Source organism: Cupressus sempervirens, chromosome 11 (genome assembly GCF_028749045.1).
Source record: "Cupressus sempervirens isolate cs-2001-9-10 chromosome 11, ASM2874904v1, whole genome shotgun sequence".
Lineage (NCBI taxonomy): Eukaryota > Viridiplantae > Streptophyta > Pinopsida > Cupressales > Cupressaceae > Cupressus > Cupressus sempervirens.
The window spans coordinates 444,606,976-444,628,392 of record NC_143128.1 but is presented as its reverse complement, the minus strand read 5'-3'; the positions used below and the strand labels follow the sequence as shown (position 1 = coordinate 444,628,392).

General features: G+C 36.0%; 1 protein-coding gene across 1 annotated transcript in view; it reads right to left on the bottom strand.

The window, feature by feature from the left end:
- Positions 1 to 2,531: 2,531 nt before the first annotated feature.
- Positions 2,532 to 21,417, bottom strand: part of LOC149530334 (uncharacterized) — a 57,508-nt gene continuing 38,622 nt past the window's right edge. The window contains exon 2 of the mRNA XM_089810437.1: positions 2,532 to 3,032. Within this exon, the coding sequence (XP_089666563.1) occupies positions 2,862 to 3,032 (171 nt within the window). The 3' untranslated portion in view covers positions 2,532 to 2,861. The remainder of the gene's footprint in view (positions 3,033 to 21,417) is intronic.

The window sequence follows — 21,417 nt, the reverse complement described above, 5'->3', positions numbered from 1 at the left end:
GTTCTAAATAGAATTCTGTTAAAAATAGTAGTCTGATTCATCCTGGCATGTTTCTGCTGTGAACATTTCAAATATGTGGCATAAACGACAGTAGTGCCTATCTCAAGCATGGTAGCTGCAAGAAATGATTCTAATAAAACTGTAAGGGAATGATATACTCTTTTTGAAAGTCATCTTATAACCACAAGTCATCTTATAACCACAGCTTCATTATTGTCTAAAACTACAAGTTCCATGGAAGGCATAAATTGGTAGCAAGACAGTCACATGCCCTACAGTGGATTGTATTAATTGCAGCTAGGATGGCAGTTGTGGTTCAGGTTCGAGTTCAAAAAACCAGTTTGCCAGTATGGCAAAATTTTGAAAAGGGGTTTGGATTCGTCACTACAAAAATATGTAAAAATCATAGATATATACATACATACATGAAGCCTAGAAGCAGAAGCTAAGATTAGAATGTCACATAGTATAATAAAAACATTTGAACACCATAAACTTATAATCATAGCATCATGAATCATGATCATATCATCATAGTATCATATTGACATATACTCAAATTCAACATCAAAGCTTGAAAACATTAAAATGTCAAGTGATAAATAATAACATCAAGTTCAAGTATTATAGTTTCAGATTCTGTGGAATCAAGTTTGCTGGTTTGGTGTTTTCCAGCCTGGTACACTTGGGTCTGATCTGGGCGTGCTCTGGTTTGAACCACCAATCTATGGGTTAGACACTGTCCAGACCCACAGGTGGACTGTACCAGAACCACAGACCAGTTCATATGTGGCTGCTCCAGGGGTCCTCGGGGGTGAACTGGAAATCCTAGAATTATAGTAACACGACCTTTACTGTTGCTGTTCTCTCATCTTATTTCAATGTTTACCATTGGAATTTTTATCCTAAGCAGGGAGGACATCAAACAAAATCTCATTCAATAACTTTTGTGGTTGAGTTCTATGCCACAGATTCAATCCATAACTACAGCATAGCCTTTGCAGCATTGACATTTCCTTCCATGCAGATTAATTGAGTGATGACAAATTTGAATAGGCTTGGACAAGAGGCAACATGGATGTAGATAATTCTTAAATCAACTCACTTTCTCATATCTATCCCAAGGTTGGTTAGTGCACATATTAGAAAATTAATTAGCCATTTCATCTCTAGCAGTTCAAATTCAAGAAAGGAGATATGAAGAGAGGAGACACTTGTGTTGAGCATAAGCATAGTTAGATTAATGCTTAGGGACGAATTGACATGGTAACAAACAAGTTGTTCGGTCATTGATAGGAAGAGACTAAGTGTGTTTCCTTACTCCCACTGTATATTGAAGCTATATTATTTTCTTTCTTGATTTGGTTTGAGAATATCACAATTCTAATATCTGCCTAAGGCAAGGCATCAAGGGCTGCCTTTCTAGAGTCAGAAACTTCATATTGGATCTTTTTGACATGGACAACTTTTCATTCTTGAAGATATTCTGATATAACTGCTGCATTGCATACCAGTGGCATATACGAAGAACTAGAAATAATATGTTTTCTAAGTGTGTCAAATCTACTACTCTCAAAGTTGTTCTTTCAGTTTTTCTTCTAGTGCGCTTTTTCAGCAAGACCACACTTTCCAATACTTGTTTCATTCAAACTATACAGCACATATCATATACTTCCTTCCTCAGTCTATATCTTCATCGAGCTTGAACAATTATGAGATTCACAAATGTGGATTCAACCGAAAAACATTTCTTGCTACAGTGATAAGCCTCCTGTATTTTGAACCAATTTTTAAACACGGTAATTCTATAATTTGAAGGAAGATGAGCATCAAACTATACGAAGGAATAGACGATGGGATTCTACAATACATTAAAAAGGGCTACAGTAGGCCTCAATGATTAAACAACATGAAGCCATCAATATTTGTGCAATGTGATATATTTAGTCATGTCCCTTTCAAATCTCTGTTCAAGCGTGTTGATCAAAAAAAAAAATTGCCATTTTATTCCTTAAATATCCCAAAAAGCTTACAGATGAGGTGACAAACTATACAAACCATGCCATATAATTTTTGTAACCCTTCTTTCTTGGTTGATATTTGCGTTCCTCCAATGTGTTTAACTTGTGGAAAGTTACTTAATCCATAATTTGCAGAATTGGATTTGGAGAGTACTCGGCAAGTCCAAAATTTTCGACTCAACAAAAACTTGGCAACTTAGAAAGTATCAAAATAAAAATTTGTTAGCAAACTTTTTTTTTTCAGAATTCAATTGCAAAATGTATTAAATTGAAAATCAAAGTCTTGAAAGAGGAAATGCAGGGTTTTGTGCAAAACAAGGTTGTGAACTCATGCAGTTTAACCGGCTTTTTTCCCGCATAGGAATTTTTACCTGCAATTTTCATGTCTGTAAAAACTCACAACTTAACTTGTAAAAACACATCTAGTACAAAAATATATTACTCTACAACGCAAGAGAGTACTTTCAGAGCTTGCAAACTATGACTTAAGCAATGAGACAGGCATAAGTATACTCCAAAGGGCCTTTTCATTTCATTTTACAAAGTACTTTTCTTTAGAATCCTTTTTCATTTTAACAGCACGGAGCACAAAATAGTTTGCAAGTCATCCTTCACAAGTTATTCCAAATTTTGTAAAAAACATCTCAATCCAGGTACTTCAAGATCACTTCCACATATCAAAAAAACAAGATTACAACTATGAGTTATGAATTTGGTAACAGTTGCAGAATTCTCCTAATATTCTACATAAGAATCATGATAGAACTATAAGAAACCCCAAAACAAGGATACCATGTTTTATACTTAACCCATTGCATATTAATGATAAGGCTAACCAAGTTACAGCTGAGTAGTATCCACGAAAGCTTCAATTATTCTCCTATCTAGCTCTTTCTCATCAATCCATTGAGAACTCTTCTGCCGTATAAGTTCCTTTTCTTTATCTCTCCTCCTCTCAATCTGCCGTAATTTCCTCATCTGCCTTTCAGCCTTCTGAGCTTTCTCTTTGAGCTGCAAGAGTACAGAGAAAGTATCAAATCAACTTTGTCCGAAATGACGTCAAAAAATAGTACCAATTGATGAAATCCTCGCATAATCAAAGTCCTGATTAGCCCCTATGATCCTCTCAGCTAGAAAAGTGTGAACAAAGTCCATTTCACCTCCTCAATAAGAAGATATGTATAACAGGTGCAAGTACACGGTAACTTGGTCTACAATGCAATATCCTGCATTAAAGGTGTGAGTTTTATCTAACAGTCTTTTGACAAAATTCAAATTTTCAGACACATTTAAGATTCATCCGTTAGTAAAAACACAAGTAGATGAGGAGTTTCACTCTAACAGGTTGTGGCATAAAGTTGAAAGAGTAACTTACGAAAAAAAATGACTGTTTGCAAGCCCTCAAGGGAAAATAAGTTAACCATGAAGCATTCCATTTGGACCATAGCAGCAAAAAATGCGTTATAGTATGTTGTTGCCATGTTTCTCACACCATCAAGAAATGTTAAATAGGATGGCCGTCAAAAATTCAAAAACAATGAAAGATAAACTAGCATCTAATAAAAAACATATTTTAGGCAGTGCATAAACTCAAGAATCAAAATTGACAAGAAAGAAGGAATTCATGTCTCAAAAAATTCTAATTTCAAATTTAATCTATTTATAGAAAACGGTCAATTTTAATTTTTCCATCATTGGGTTTTTCCATTTTAATATGTTTCCCTTCAACGACATTGCAAACCTCTATTTGTTGTGCCAATTTTATTTAGATGCTACAAATAATTAAAGCATCCCAGGACTACATCTTTCAGGAAAAAATGAAAGAAGGGCTGATCAATTTTATAGAAAGTTCATGTATGTATAATGTCGTTGCCAACACAAAGCAGGGAAGAAAAGAAATAGAAACAAATTTGAAACAAATTTTTCCAGTTCGAATAACAAGAGCATAATACAAAAAGCCTGGATTCCTAAAGCCACATGCATACGGCATATCTAAAAATAGCTTTCCATTTAGAAGATATATTCTCAGTTCATGTAAGGTTACCTCCATTCTATCAATTTTATTAGGTATCTATCCACCTCTCTATAGATGACTAGGAACACAATTCTGCCATCTGAATATATAATGAACAAAAAAAAATTGTCCAATGGGATGACCTTGAAAGGCCCCATCTTGTGATGACAAATACAACATTTCCTCAAGTAAATTTCATTGATAACTAGTAAGTACATAAAAAATAATAATAAACAAAGTAGATCAAAAATAATAATGAACCAAGAGAATGTAATAGATTAAAACATGTTCCAAGCAGCACCTAAAGAAAGGAATCTTAATCAGTGCTGGTCAGTTGCTCCCCTTGAGTAATATTAACCTAGTTACATGCCCATTAGGGAAGGGGGATGCCAGAACGAGGGGACAGGTTTCCAGGACGGGGGCAAAGGGGTCTCAATTTGGGAACAGTGGCAGGGAGGGTTTATACTATTTACTAACATATGGTACTTAAAATTGCTAGTTATGAAAAGATGTAAGACTTATAAGAAGTAAAATTGCGAAGTTGTAAATGCCAAATACTAAATGCTTGAACATTAAACATTGAAGTTTTCAATATTGAGTTACTAATTAGAAATTAAAATACTCAATACTACCTAGAAATTTAAATTGTCAAATCAGAAAGTGGAAGATTTCTATTATATGCTAGTATGTCCAGTTTACCCCTAAGGGCCCACGAACTAGCGACAGGTATGAACTGCTTCGCAGTTCTGATCCTGTTCACTTGTGAATTCGGCCCTCAGGAGGGTGGCTCTAACTAGACTACACCTAATTTAAACCCAGCCGGACCGAGGTGGAAAACATGGAACCACCAGAAAACTTGATCCCGTGGACAGTCAAAGTCAATGACTAATTTGGTTCTTTTGCAAATTATTTTGTGACATCCACTATTAGGGATAGAGTATTTCAGCAAACAGAAAAATTGTAATGTCCCCACTCCTTGGGACAACTTTACCTATAGAAATTATTAGCAACATAGACTATTACATTCAATTCTAATGATTGATAATCAAGAAATGCCATTATTTCTACACATCCTTAAGGATTCCCTCAATCGGGCTATCTAACCCTCTGGGAGGATCCCCTATGTCCTACAGAACAGCCCTCGATTATATAGCCTTTCATCCTTGAAACTACCTTTCAAGTCGAGCTTTATAATCCTCTGTGAAGAACTGTTGTGTTCTGCAAAACGACCCTCGATTAGTTTGTCCTCTTCTTGAAGATAAACCTTAGGGTCTATAAGATTTGCTTATCAAATCTTCTAAATTCCCTTGAATAGGTTCATATTTTATTTGATTCTAAAATTTAAACAAAAACTAATGCTCTTCCCTACTTAGCTAATGATCCTTATTTAACTTATACTTTATCCCATAAAGATTATATTATAAACAATATCTAAATTCAGTATTCTTATTAATATTATTACTGTTGATGTCAGTTTTGTACCACTACATAACATATAGGAATTGAATACTTGATATAGAATATCAAACACTCAACCCTCTCTTGAAAAGTAAATACTCATGAAGACATGAGAAAAACTCCAATGTTCCTTACACCTATGGATACTAAGTTATATTTCTGTGATTTGCTAGTTAGTCACATAAGCGGCCTTATGTTGTTTTATTCAAGGATTGTTAAACTCTCATTGTGATGGTGCTGAAACCTAGCCTTGCAATGCATATGAGCGCCAAATAATGTTGATGGCAATGATCATGGAAGGTATGTCCACCAATGATGCTTCTCCTTTTCTAACTTTCTAAGAATGAACTCCAACTACTACACTACTTGCTACTTTACTTCTAGTCCTATGAATGGAAAGATTAGCAAATGGATGGGAATCAAATCTGAGGAAAGCTTACCAACGGCTTCACCTCCATAGATGCAATGATTCAAGGGAAAAAAGACTAGATTACCACACAAGGCTTCCTAGCTAACCGCTAAGATGCTAGTGGCCTAGTTTATAGATCCCTATGAAGCATCCACTAATATCGCCATACAACTATCCATCTATTCTTACTCTTAACAACTTTCTTTAAATAAAATCTACTTCAACAACTTCAATGAAATTTAACTCTAACTATTGGAAGTAGAAACCATGCAATAACACCAAGTGTCCCTAATCACCATGCAAGCCACAACAATGATAAGAGAAGCAATTTTGGTATTATCTTAAGCAACAATTTTCTTCAACCCTTTTTAACTTTAACTATTGGAAGTAGAAACCATACAATAACACCGAGTGTTCTTATCACCATGCAAGTCACAACAATGATAAGAGAAGCAATTTTGGTATTATCTAAGCAACAATTTTCTTCAACCCTTTACAAATGAGAGCAAATGGCCTTATATAAAGGCCACAATTACAACCAATGGTAGAGATTAAGAGGCAAAATCAATGATCCATATTAGATCCCAAAAACCCTAATTAGGGTTGCCACCCCATCGACCAATGAGAAGACACCACCTCATCAATGGATCAATGAAAAAAAAGGAAAAGTGAAAACCAATGAGAAGGCACCAAAATGGTAACCAATCAGAATCAGACACCTATCCTACCCAAGAAGGAGAATTTGCCACTTGGGCTTACATCAAATAATCCTCTAATATAATTATACCCTTTTCTTTCATCTTTTTAGCCAAAGCAATGAACTTGGCTAGCCTATCATTGACTTCCTTCATGGGAGGGCAAAGTGTGTGCTTCATCTTGAGCTCAATTGAATTCATCATGTTGTTTGCTGCTTGCAGTGTCTTCTCATTATCCTTCTCATACTCCTTCGCATATCCAATAAAGGCATTGAGGGAGGCAAAGGTACCCAAATGTTTCTTCTTGATGGCAACCTTCCCCAGCTCATCCAATCTTGATCCAAATTCTATCTCATTGATGTTCTCTTTGATATCTTACCCAATCAGAATCAGACACCTATCCTACCCAAGAAGGAGAATTTGCCACTTGGGCTTACATCAAATAATCCTCTAATATAATTATACCCTTTTCTTTCATCTTTTTAGCCAAAGCAATGAACTTGGCTAGCCTATCATTGACTTCCTTCATGGGAGGGCAAAGTGTGTGCTTCATCTTGAGCTCAATTGAATTCATCATGTTGTTTGCTGCTTGCAGTGTCTTCTCATTATCCTTCTCATACTCCTTCGCATATCCAATAAAGGCATTGAGGGAGGCAAGGGTACCCAAATGTTTCTTCTTGATGGCAACCTTCCCCAGCTCATCCAATCTTGATCCAAATTCTATCTCATTGATGTTCTCTTTGATATCTTCAAAATCAAGTGCAACCCCAACATCGCCCAACATGTTTGAAATGGAAGTGTCAATGCCTAGGCTATGTTGTGCAATCTCATTCTGTATTTCTTCAAGTATTCTCAATCTAATGCTCAAGGCAACAAACCAAGACTCCACCATACTTGTTCCTCCATCTACCAACTTGGTTCTCTCCACATATCTCTCTGGTAGGCCCAATAAATGCCCATAGCCTGGGAATGGCTAAGTCCTTGATAGGAAGGAAATCCTTCCACTCCCCTTCAAATGCTCTAAATTTGTCTCTAATAGCCACCAATGACCTGAATGTTGAGATAAAATAAGGCGAGAAATTTCGCCCATCTTGAATTATATCATTGATCCAATCTTTGATTTTGTGCAGCTGAGCCGATATTTCTTCTATGTTGCTCCTGCTGTCATGCGAAAGGGCTGCCTGGTGCAACTGTTGGATAGGCTGGCAATCTCTCCAATACTTGTTCTTGGCCTCCAACTGTACAATCCTTTCATTTGCCTTCCTTAATCTTTCTCTAATTGAAACCATGCCTTCCTGGATCTCCTCACATTCCATGTCGTCTGTGGTTCTTCCCAAGTTATGCTCAATTATTTCATACTCCTGGGCTACAATCTCATCCACTGCCTTGCTAACCTTTGGTATAGCAATCTAAACTTTTTAGTGACCCTCATCATTGTTCTTGATTGCCTTTGCCACCAATTTTGCAATTTGTTTTTGTTTCTCGCTATCTTTCCTTTCCACTAACCCTTGAATATCTTCAACTGTTCGGACAACCACCACCTCGCCTCTTGGCATAAGCATTTTCCTTAACCATAGTGGCGAAGTGCATCTCCCCAAATCTGGATTGGGTTCAATTAGCAAAGCGTCACCGACAGCCTCAAGTGCTTAGCTTATTTCCTCCATATCAATTGGCCTATCTTCTTCTTCACTTGTGACTGCCACATCATCTCCATGTTGGTTCTCCGAGAGAGGAGAGTACTCGATACTGTTGTTGTAACCGCTTGATTCTGAATCAGAGCTGATCTCTACCACAGCCCCTTGTCCACTTGAATTATCCCTTTGGTTTCTAGCTTCAATCATGCCCTCCCTTGACAATGTTGCATCTGTCTTTTTGTTGGAGGCTCCTGATGCTTTTTTATTTTTCTCAACCTCCAAATTTCTCTTCTTGCTCTTAACTACTTTTTGTTGTTGGCTCCTGCCTTCACCTTTCTATCCGACTGACTCCATTGGACCTTCCTCCTCTGGTTTCATCTTCTCATAAGTAAGGTGTACCTTCCGACTTTGTAATTGCCTTAACTTCTCATTGTACCACGACTCAGCGTGTAGAGCAACTGTCCTCGTAACTGCCTCTAAGGAAGGATCCTGATGATCATCCCAATCAACTGGACCCAATTATGTTCCATCAACTGTATCATAATCTTCTCTTAGCACATTTTCATAATCCTCCAATTGGTCGGGAATATCAAGGCCTCTCCATCTAATTGCCCTCATCATGCCACTGACAATCTTGAGAAAGCTAGCTTTCTCACGTGAAAGTCATCCTCTGCATTGGCCCAAAAATCTTCTATAGTAGGAATGTGCTTGAACGTATTTTCGTGAGATGCCTTGATAAGACCATTAAGATTGAATCCTTGTCTTGCTCGATACCATCCTAGATGATATTGCTCTAACTCTTTCTCCGCAACTGCAAAGGCAACAGGATTGATTAGGATCGAATCCTTGTCTTGCTCAATACCATCCTAGATGATATCACTCTAACTCTTTCACCGCAACTACAAAAGCGACAGGATTGGGGCAAGTATCATTGCCTATTTGAAATGAGAAGGTAATCCCTGTCTCGCCTTTAAGTTTCATCATTTTGTCATAATGCTCAAGTTGCCTAGCCAACTCCATCAAAACTATCCTGTTGGGTGGGTACCTTGGAAGTCTCTTGGGACAAATTGTCCTTCCTACTACTCTAATAGATGTGAATTGTGGAAATTGGATGAACCAACTCCCATACTTCTTAACTTTTACTTCCGCTTTCGTTGAGAGCTTTCTAGCAAGTGTCCCTTGTAATATCCTTACCGTCTTCATGGCAAAGGCGTCATAAAACATCTTATAATCTTTGGTGTTGTGCAAATGAAGCTGCGGATAACACTCATGCACCAAACATTGCCCCAGCCCATTGCCAATCACTCCTAAGGCCTTAAGTCCAGGATTTTCATATAGCCTCACAATCAGATAGAAAAGATAAGATCCCATATAGAATTGCTTTTGATTTTGCACTGTCCTAAGTTGCAACTCTAAATTTCCACTTACGATTCTAGCCCAATCAAATTTTCTCTTTCCATTTTCAATTTCATCAATAAAGTTATACATCCAGTTCTTGAATTGCATACCTTGAGCCACGCCCACAATCTAGCTAAGAAGCACAATAAGGTCACCATACTCCGGCTTGGAATTTGACTTGGTGAGCTTTGACAACTTGATGACTCCCTTCTTGCCTTCATGTAACCAATTCTGCTTTAGATGAATGAAATAAGCCTCCTAATTATCCTGAAATAACTTGGCTGCCCGATCCATCATTACCATTGTCATGCCTTTACGCTGGGGAATATTGAATACTTCTTCAACCACTTGTCCGCTAATGTTAGCCAACACTCTCTTCCCTTCATCAAAAATGATAAACTTAGTAACAATAACAAACCGGGATGCACATTCCATTACCATTTCCGAACAAGGCAAGGTAGGAGGGAAAGTTGTAGTGTGTACAATTCCCCTCTTGTAGATCTTCTTTGCCATGGGGGATTGTCCTTTCTTCAATCTATCCTTCAATTATGCCATGTTCACCGTGTCAATATTGGTATCACTTATTCGCCTCACTTTCGAGAAGAAAGTTGTCTTAGGCATCATGTCTTCCTTGTCTTTTTTGGTATTCGTTCCCTTTGGGTTCTTGCTTGCACTAACATCTACCATCCTAAACACTTATTTCCGCCCCTTCGTTCTAAATAATATGGACTACACTTATCAATCTCCAACCTTTCTATCCATAGAATCTAGCTTATTTTTGCCTCTCTGAATCCTATCTCTACACTTATCAATCTCCAAACTTCTTTCCTAGGGATGGGACTACCACTTATTTCTACCTCTTCGTTACCTTAGGATGGACTACACTTATATCTCCCAACTTCAATCCTAGGGTGGTCTAGCTTATTTTTGCCTCTCCAAGTGTCCTATCATGAAATCTACACTTATATCTCCCAACTTCATCCTATCGATGGAATGATAAAGTGGTGGATGATGAGTACAAGAAGAAAATAAGGAAAACGAACCAAGCAAGAACAAGGAATAGAATCTGCCTTTAAAACCAATCTTCACCTCTAAAAATGAATAGAATTTTACCTTAAATCTGCCTTTACCAATAACCGGGCCCTTTCAAATTCGGATCTGATCTTAGAAAATTCAATCCCGCTTGCAAATATGATGCCCTAGCAAAAAAATCAGAATTCACCAACCTTGCAAAATCTGCCCATGCCACTAAATCATACCTTTAATCACACAACCCTTTCACCAAAAAAAATCGCCCAATTCTGGAAGGAGAAATCGCTGCCAAGAATAAAGAAATCAGACTAAAATTGTTGCCAAATCACCAAAAATCAGGCCTCAAAACAAAACCGCCCAAGCTGAAAATTCGCCTCCCTTAAAAGAAAATCGCACATCAAGAAGGAGGAAAAAAGAATGAGGAAATAAGAGGAGGGGAAGCCCCCTCTTATTCCAAACCTTTTGCCTCTCCAAGTGGGCCGATCTACTTGGAGGGAAAACAAAATTAAGTTGGTGCCTTAATTAATGGCCCAAATTTAAATGCAGCATTAAATTAGCTTAGCCCATAGTGAAATTGGCCCGTTTAGTTGCCAGTTTTGATCAGAAATTGCAAAATAGAAACAAGGAAAGCCTAGAAGATGCCAAAATTTTCATTTAACAATGCTTTGGTAATTAAAATATCATTGAATTCAAATCCAACAAGCCAAAATCAATTTTCAATTCCACATTACCAATCTCCTTTAACATTTTAAAAATCCTCTAGGGAAAATTTCAACCCAATTAATGCAATTTTGCAATTCAATCCAATTTCAACCTTGCAATACAATTTCAATTTTTCTTTTTTGACAAAATAAATCCTTTTTCTGGCACTCGAAATTCAAACTTCAATTTCAATTTCACTATCAAAAATTTTCTTATCACCAAAAAATTCAAGATTTTCCAAAACAACTAAATCTAACAAATTCATTTTGAAAATGCTCAAGCCTATACAATTATATCAAATTTTCAAAAAAACGTCTAAGTGCAAAATTTGCAAATCTATCCTGCCAGATGTCGTTTTAACCATCGAAAAAATGTTGTTGTTGAATTATGTTTGGCCTAAGGATAAAATTACATGTTCCAAAAAATCAAGTTTTGCACCAGGTGAAAACAAATCAAATCCCCTCCTGGCCTGAAGGCGTCCAAGGTGTAAAATTGTCAAATCGAAAACCTCTAGACAACTCCAAATATTGCTAAGGCAATCGAAAAAAAGGGGGTCCCCAAAAATTTTGGGGCGATGGTGTGAAAAACTCACAACAATTACCCCTTACTAATAAATCACAACCTGCATGTATTCTTACTTACCTTGCTCGATGGTTGTTTGGGCCTTGGTATTGACATCCTATCCCTTTTATATGGGCACTTTAACATATGCAGGAACGACCTCCTTTACTCTCCACGTGTCTTGGTTAGCACAAAAGTTGGATAGGTATGATGTGTCGGGTGTCTTGTTGACAATCCATGTGTTTACGAAGGCAGCCCTTTTGTTGGTCGACTGCTCACCTTAAATATTAGACCCCTCTCTTTTTATGGATCGTATCTTCCTTGGGTTTCTACCCTTAATCACCTTGGATCTTAAGTAGCGCAATCTTTGATATGTCATCAGATGTATGTGAATTTGTGCACAGGTGACTATGCCCTGTCGTTCTTCCCTGCTCCAATCATGCCAAGTTAGCATTTAATGTGTCGATGTGACATATGGGAAGGTGTGACATGGGGAGTCTATTATGAGAGGGGTCACGACTTTCAAGTCACCCTATTAATTAAATATTATGGTTAGCATTTATTATTAATGACTTTCTATTAACATCTTCGACCCATTATCAATATGAATTTATTATTGATATTTTAATTAATATTATCTTGTAATATTGGTAATTAATAAGATTACATCATGTTATGGATTATTGTCCATTAGATTGAACTATATTAATGTATCCATAATTTATACAATTTACATGTTTTAAATTATAAATATATTAAATTTTATTTAACAATTTGGGGTCATGACAAAAATAAATCTTGATGCCCTTATAAAATAATAACAATCAAATCCAAAAATTAAAAATCTCCTTTTCATGGATTGTGGAAATCTAATAGATTTGACAATAACAATCGTTTTTGGCTTCACGGGGCATTACCCCTTGACCCCCATCTTGGGGTCGCTGCCCCCAAAGCCCCGTTGAAAAATTTGGGGAAAATTGCACCAATAAAAGTAGGGGAAATTAACCTCCAAGCCTAATTAGGCTCCATATAACATACACAATGCTAAAAAGTGGATTCTAAAGGCTTATGTTGGCTTCCACTTCTCATCTTGCACTTGATGATTTTAAATATTTTGACACCAACAATGCTATTGGTGCAGCTGATCCCACTCACCTAAGCTTTGTTTGTGAGTCAACTAATGCCAATGTAGAAGAAGATGAAGAAGAAGAAGAAGAAGAAGGTGATGATAATGATGAAGAAGAATATTAATTAATTTTTAATCCATTAGTTGAACTTGATGGTATGATTTATCACTTGGCGATTTAATATTTTGAATCTTTAATGTTGAAATTAGGTTTATGTCAATATGATGCTATTATGGTATGATCATCATTCATGATGTTATGATTACAAGTGTTTTTGTTGTTTAAATGTTTTTATGATACTATATGACATTATAATCTTAACTCATGCTTATAGATTGCATAAATATGTACATATGTACATGTTTTTGTACTAACAAACCCAAATCCCTTTTCAAAATTGTCGTACTGGAAAACCGATCCTTCGTACAAAAACTTGGAACTAGACCCAAACCAGAATCCTAGATTATTCAATATCAAAATTATCTAATCATAAAAAATTTTACAATGAGTAGCTTGGAGGCTTTTTGAAGGAATGGAAGACCATAGCTAAGCACAAACCCTTAGGGTTCAAATAGAACCAAAGAAGTAATAAACAATGCGTCAATTTTTATTAAATGCGTGTTTAAAGTTGTTGCCTAGGCATCCCCGAGACACTTGAGTGATGCATATGCATCCCCCTCAACATCCTGGGAAAGTCGGGACATCCATTCCTAGCGGCAAGTGCCAAAATTGGTGGCCTTGCCGGGGACTTGAGAATGTCATCCCTACATCGGAAACGCTTGGGATTTGTACTCAGCTGTGGTCATTGTTATCCTTAATAGCTGCAATCATGCGAGGCAACAGTTGCCAAGTGAAAGGAAGAGGTATATTTTCAAAGCTAAGGTTAAGACTCTTTACCACCTTGGAAAGTATAAAAGGAGGAAGCCTCATACGGAAAAGGCATCAACAGTAAACAAAAACATAAACAAAAAAGTGCCAAACACAACTTTACCGTTAAGTATGAAAATGGCATGCACCAAAAAGCTTTGAAGGATTTCACTTCCCCCAAACCCCATGAGGGGCACTAACCCATGACCTTGCTAGAGGGAACCCCATTGAGGTCTCCATTTCAAAGGTTTATATCCTCCAAAAATTCTTGTTTACCTTAGTCAAGGAAGGCAAGCATCCCCCGTGCTTGACCCTTAGATCACTAAGTTGATGGGTCAATAAAATGGATTTCAGCATCTGCCCCACTTCTCTATCTCCATCTATTGTTCAACTTCCAAAAAGTTGTGAAGTACTATGTCTTTTCAAGAAAACATCACCTCCATAGGAAGTTAGAATAAATTCTCACATCTAATATATCATCTTGAAAATCCTTCATGAAGGCATGCTTGAACAATGAGCTATGGTTGTTTAGGAAAAGCCTGTATGAACCACTATGCAATAGGTGTCTTCTTCTACATCAAGTAATGTCAAATGTTATCATGTCTTCTAGCTTTTCCCTTCTGTGCCCATCCAAATCTTCTTCTCTTCCCTCCTTTCAAACCATGCAAAACAAATTTGTTGCTCTCTATTGCTCTGATTATTATTATAGTTATAGTCGTTGTTGTTGCCACCGCTGCTGCTGCTGCTGCTTTTGCTGCTTAATTAGAAAAGGTAATTGTAAATATGTATAGGATCTCTGATAGAGATTCTAATTTCTCTAATTACTGTTGTTTAACTGAAGATATCAGAAATGTCTGATATGTAAATCTCAGACTGAATGTCTGATGTCTGATTGAATGTATGAGATCAGACAGTTTTGATTTGATTTGTTACTGCTGTATATAACCGTCAGACAAAGTATATGGATCAGATCGTATTATGTTTAAGCCTGTGAGATCTCCCAGTGTAGACTGAGTATTGCCGATTGTAATTGATGCTCAGTCCCATCAGCAGATATGCTATTAAGTACTTATGTGACTCTACATGGCCAATGGCCACGTAGGGTCATGTCCCTACATGGGCATCTATACAATACAAGTTGTTTAACTTTAATCAACACATCTTAATCAATCATTTAAATCGATCTCCAAATTGATTATAATTTTGCACATTTATATATCACAAACATTATGACTTCTCTAATATTAATAATAACCTATATATATATATATATATATATATATATATATATATATATATATATATATATAAGAATAGATAGAGTCATATATATATACTTCTCCTGAAGCTATATATTTAACACTCCCTCTAAGCAAGGGAGAAGTGAAAATATCAATCAAATCTCATAAAGTCTTTAACAAAATATCAAAGATAATGATATTCATAAAAACAATAGATTATCTGACTTTAACACTCTGAACTAGTGACTTGTCAAATAACTATAATCACAATGTTATGAACACTATCATAACATGTATTATGATCTCCAGCATTCCAGATCAACAACAAGAGTGATCATAATACGTTCATTATCTATGACTTCTGGCGTATCCGGAACAATAACATAAATTGTCATGATAACAAGCCTGTCATTTGTAAGATCATCACCTTACTATGATTACCTTTTGAATATATAGGTCTATGAAAGACCGCCATCTTTCATTACATATCTGATGCAACTATTCAATTAGAAGCATAGACACACATATAGAATTGAAACTTAAGTTCAATATTCAAAAATTACAATTTGATCATACCAAGTTTACCTCTGAAATATTCCAATTTAACCTTGGCAAGAGGTTTGGTAAGAATATCCATTGTTTGCTCATTTGTACTTATGTAAACCAACTTGAAAACATCTCGATATACCATATCTCTGATTCAATATGCTTATATTGATGAAAAGAACTGAATTTACAGATAACTGATTTATCTTTATGTCTGAGTACAATATTGCTTACATCATTTATGTATTCATACTTTTAAAATGTATTACTCTCCCTCTGATTCCTCACTTTAGGATTTTCATTTAAATTTATCCACTTTATCTCTTCATTCAACAGCTTAAAATGCAAGATTTTCATCCTTTTCATCATTAATTTCTGCTAGGGCTGCTTGAATTTTCTCCCGTTCCGGACAGACTTTATGAGTGTGAGCAAATTTGTCGCATTTGAAGGATTGTATTTTGGACCAATCTCTTTCTTGTATGATTTGTTGAATTCCTTGTTGTTTTGATGAACTCCCTTTCTTTTTCCCTTATTATCGCTACTGATTTGAAGAGCTTGAATTTCTCCTTCTTGATTTGAAATAATTCCTCTTGTAATTAATCTCGAATCTTAATGAGTGCATTCATTTTTTAGTAGTTCAAACTTAGGAAGTTCAGGTCAAGAACTTAGTCCACGAATAAATGTCTCCCAAGATAGTGATAATCCTTTTAGGGCTACAATACTGAGTTCTTCGCCATCTACTTGATTTCCAGTGGTCGCAAGTTGATCTTTCAATTCTAAGATTCTTAGGAAATAGGACGTAACAGATTCTCCATTATTTATCTTGATGTATAGTAGATCTTGCTTCAATGTTAGCAATCTGCTTGTGTTATTAATTTCGAAAGTATTCTTTATAGTGGAGAACATTTCAAAGACTGTTTTAAGATTTGCTATGGATGGAAGAATGTGATCTCTAACTGAATCTATGATGATCTTCATGGCTTTGTTGTTGCGTCTTTTCGAAGTTGTTTTGTCTGGATCATTTTCTAGCATAGATTTATTTTCCTCTATTAATTCTTCTAACTCCATTTCACATAGTACAATCATTACTCTGATTTTTCATGATGCAAAATTTGAGGCTCCTTCAAGCCTATCTTCTAGTCTTACATGATTCACCATTTTGAATTAAGGTTATATAGATTCTGGTATAGAAGTTATTATAAATCTGAATTTCGCTATCAGGGTGGCTCTGATACCATGTGGATGTGTATAGGATCTCTGACAGAGATTCTAATCTCTCTAGTTATTGTTGCTTAACTGAAGATATGAGAAATGTCTGATATGTAAATCTCAGACTGGATGTCTGATATATAAATCTCAGACTGAATGTCTGATGTCTGATTCAATGTATGAGATCAGACAGTTTTGATTTGATTTGTTACTGCTGTATATAACCGTCAGACAAAGTATATGCATAAGACAAAGTATGTTGATCAGATTGTATTATATTTGAGGCTGTGAGATCTCCCGATGTAGACTGAGTATTGCCGATTGTAATTGATGTTCAGTCCCATCGGCAGATATGCTATTAAGTACTTAAGTGAAAGGGTACATGTTCCATAGGGTCATGTCCCTGCGTGGTCATGTATACAGTACAAGTTGTTTAACTTTAATCAACACATCTTAATCGATCATTTAAATCGATCTCCAAATTGATTATAATTTTGCACATTTATATATCACAAACATTATGATTTCTCTAATATTAATTACTTCTCCTGAAGCTACATATTTAACAGTAACATAGTAGTTACTGAAACTCATGATGCCCAGGGCATAAGAATCCAGAAAAACATGTTTGCATGAATCCAAGTATATACTAGCAAAAACAATTAGTCTATGATACGTTTTGTAGAGCTTGTCAAATAAATAAATTTCTAGAGCACCAAACTCAAAGGAACAATGGAAGATAGAAGGGAAGATAGATAGGAAAAAGTTTAGCCAGATTCCAACCCATGAATGGACGAAAAAGAGTCATCTATGAACCATAATCTGGCACCAAAATAGCATCGTATCATTTATCCATAAGTTGGACTATCACTAATTAATCCATCTGCTGGAAATGTTTAAGGAGAGATCCTAACATTCGAGGATGTACTCTTATGATATATTTATCTGCTTCTTTCTCTAGTAACCAAAATGTTTTCTAGAACCATGACAATATGGCTCTCATCATTTAGAGATATATTATAGCTCTCATCATTTAGAGTTGACAAGGAATGTCAAAGTTTTAGCATTTACCTATAGTACCTTCAACCACAAGACACAAAATATAATGTGCATTTGAGTTCATCTTGGAAAAACATGTGTCTATGCAACCTTTCCCTCTCGTGCAAATATCTTATAAGGCTCAAATTTCCTCCATTTTCCTCTATCAGACTTCTAGTTATCAAGGTTGAATTCATGCAAACCCAAACACCAACCTCAAATTCTTTCTCAATTGCAAGCATTGCTGAAATTTCTTCGTATACTAGAACACTTTTTAAGATTCATCTGTAGTTTTTCCAAAAATTGGACAATTTTTTTAAGGACACTAACAATTGACATCTGAGCATTTAAATTAGCCAATCAATCAGCGCATAAAGGTCAAGAGGTACAGATCCTTAAATAGAAATAATTTATAGCTGCATTATAAATGCAGCCATTTTGGCTTTGCTAATATGAACATATCGTTTTAAGTACCTCTATAGAAATTTTTTATCAAAAAATTTGGGGGTTAACACGATCCCAACACCTTTCAACAATTCATTCCAAAAATTGTTTGTATATGTTGCAAATCAATTGAAATAGCATGTAACCTGTTAACAACTAGCAACATTTTTGTGTTTAATCCTTCCACCAGTGGAAAGAACTCAATGAACACCATGCATATGGATTCCAATTTTTTGGGGGATGCACATGAGCTGCAACCAACCTAGACATCCTCCAGCCTTTTCTCTAATTCATTCGACATCATGCTCTGGTCGTGTGCGTATGCAACCTTTCCCTCTCATGCTAATATCTTGTAAGGCTTGAGTTTCCTTGTTCATTTTGCTGATACTCAATCAGACTTCTAGTTATCAATGTTTTGACTTCATGTAAACCAAACACCAATCCCAAATTCTTTCTCTAATGCAAGCATTGTGGAAGTTTCATCCTATAGTAGGCCACTTGAAGATTCTTCTTGAGTTTTTCCAAAAAATTGACCTTTTTTAAGGAAGACACTGACAATTGACATTTGAGCATTTCAATTAACCAATCAATCAAGACTTAAGGGCCATGACATACAAATCCTTAAATAGAAATATTTTGTAGCCGCATGATAAATTATACTATACCAATTCAATGAATGCAGCCATTTTGGCTTGCTGATATTCAACATGTTGTTTCAGGTACCTTTAAAGAGATTTGTTCTCAAACTTTGTGGGAGGTTAAGGTGATTCTAACACATTTCAACAATCAATTCCAAAAATCACTAGTACACGTTGAATCTCAATGGAAATACCATGCAACCTGTTGACAACTAGCAACTATTATGTGTTTTATCCTTCCACCAGTAGAATTCAATGAACACCGTGCATGTGGATTCCAATTTTTTTGTTGGGGATGAGTATGAGCTACAAAGGACTGAGACTTTCCACAGCTTTTTCTCAAATTCATTTCAATTTTCACATGCTTCCTCAAAGCTCTTCACATCCTCTTTCAGTCCCTTTAGAAGAGAATCATTTCTTATGTTGCAATAGGTATCTGTATTAAAGAAGCCAAACATGACCAGCAAAAGAAACCATTGTCACGTAAAATGAGCTCAAATTGTGAATCATTGGTGTTTTAGTTACAAAGAACCATGATTGAATACCCAGGAGATATGTTACATTTTTTAAGTGTACAAATTTTAAATGTTGAAACTTAAATCAAGTAAAATATAAAATCAAGTTTTGGGTGTCGCTTGCCCCAAAGGACAAAGGTAAGTGCACATCCCTAGATAATTTTAACAGAAAAGCTATCCTTAGTCATGGCAGCTAAGCTAAAGGACACCTTCCTGCAAGTTAGGACACTAACCAAATAAAACAGGTGAGGCAGACAAAAAGAGACAAAATAAGAACTCAAAAATTGTAGAAAGTGATAGCGGAAAGACGGAGAAAACTGAATAGAAGGCCCCTTGCACAAGCAGATTTCTATGATGACCTTTACTAATAACTAAGTTATCAGGTTTCTTGGTTTGATTCCGGTTCCTAGTAATGGGTGTGATCTTGCTACCAGTTTAGGGCCGGTCCTTCCCAGGCACCCGGGCTCTTTGTAGGTTTGGAAGGCACCTGCGTTCTTTGTGGGTTTCCAAACCCACAAAGAACCCAGGTGCCTGGGAAGGACCCAGGAAACCCAAAGGGACCCACATTGTGGGTACTCAAAAACATGCCCCACATGCCTTAAAATATTTCGTTTTTTAAATTATAATTCAAAGATCATTGTTCTCATAGTAGAATCTTCAAGACAATTTGGCTCTGAAAAGCACATTCATTCTCTTCGTAACTTGGAGGCCTAAACCAGCCCATTTGATTGGCAAACAGATTTTATCTACTTCCATTTGAGGGATTTTTTTCACAGGTCTTCTGATCTATGCTTGATGAAATTTTTATTGTGTAATGACATTTTGAGACTTCTGCAACTTACGAATATGATATACGAGGTATTTTATTTAAAATTTTAATGGCAATTATTGTTAAGGTTGTAGCTTCAGTCAGATTGATTCAATCTGTGATATATTATTGTTATTGGTAAATCATCATTTCCTATATAAACTTATCCATGTTAAATTTTATATATATATATATATATATTTTAGTATTTATTAAATGATGATTAAACCATAGACATGTCACATCTCCTCTCATATTTATATGAGATTAAAATCTGCGTTTGGAACACACCTATAACAATGGCGATGTTAGTACATTTGCAGCGATCCTTCTAATTCAACATGGTATCAGAGCAGGGTGCAAATGTTAGAAAAAAAGATGAAGATGACAGAAAATATAATTTTCTTGGTAGATTTAAGAAAATTGTTTCTCAAGAATCAGTCCCGTGAGGGTGGACTATGTAATAGATTAAATCATTGTTATCTGCAGAAAAGTATCGACATCTGAATGTCAAGTTCAATAAAATTCAGAGTTCATAGTATTATTTTAGAATTGAGTTCAAAGCTATGAGAGCACATTGAACATTAGACGAATAAACTATCACCAACTCAACCAGGGATAAAAAATGGCAATTACCGACCATGAAGAAAGGAAACTCATATAATAAATGAGGCAGAAATGATACAGTTCGAAGAGAGAAATATGTCAAAGGAATAATCTTACAAAGGGCAAGTATTCTTCGGCGCGAGAACTGGAAACAAACGTAGATATTGCTATGTCTCTATATAAAGAGCATCGGGTGGATTATTGAAGGAAGAGTCGCAACCTCTGAATGACAGGTAGGGGACGACATGGAGGCTGACTATATCACAGGGGTCATGCAATAATACAAGGGGGAATCAGTGATAAGGTTATGAGAGGTATATATAAAAAAATCAGAAGCCTCATGCAGAATAGTAGAGACTTCAACTCAATCATGACTGAAGGATTGGCCTTGTCGAAGATTATTATGAATGTGACCTTTACATCACAGCACTACAACTACATTCATCAGCCGCAA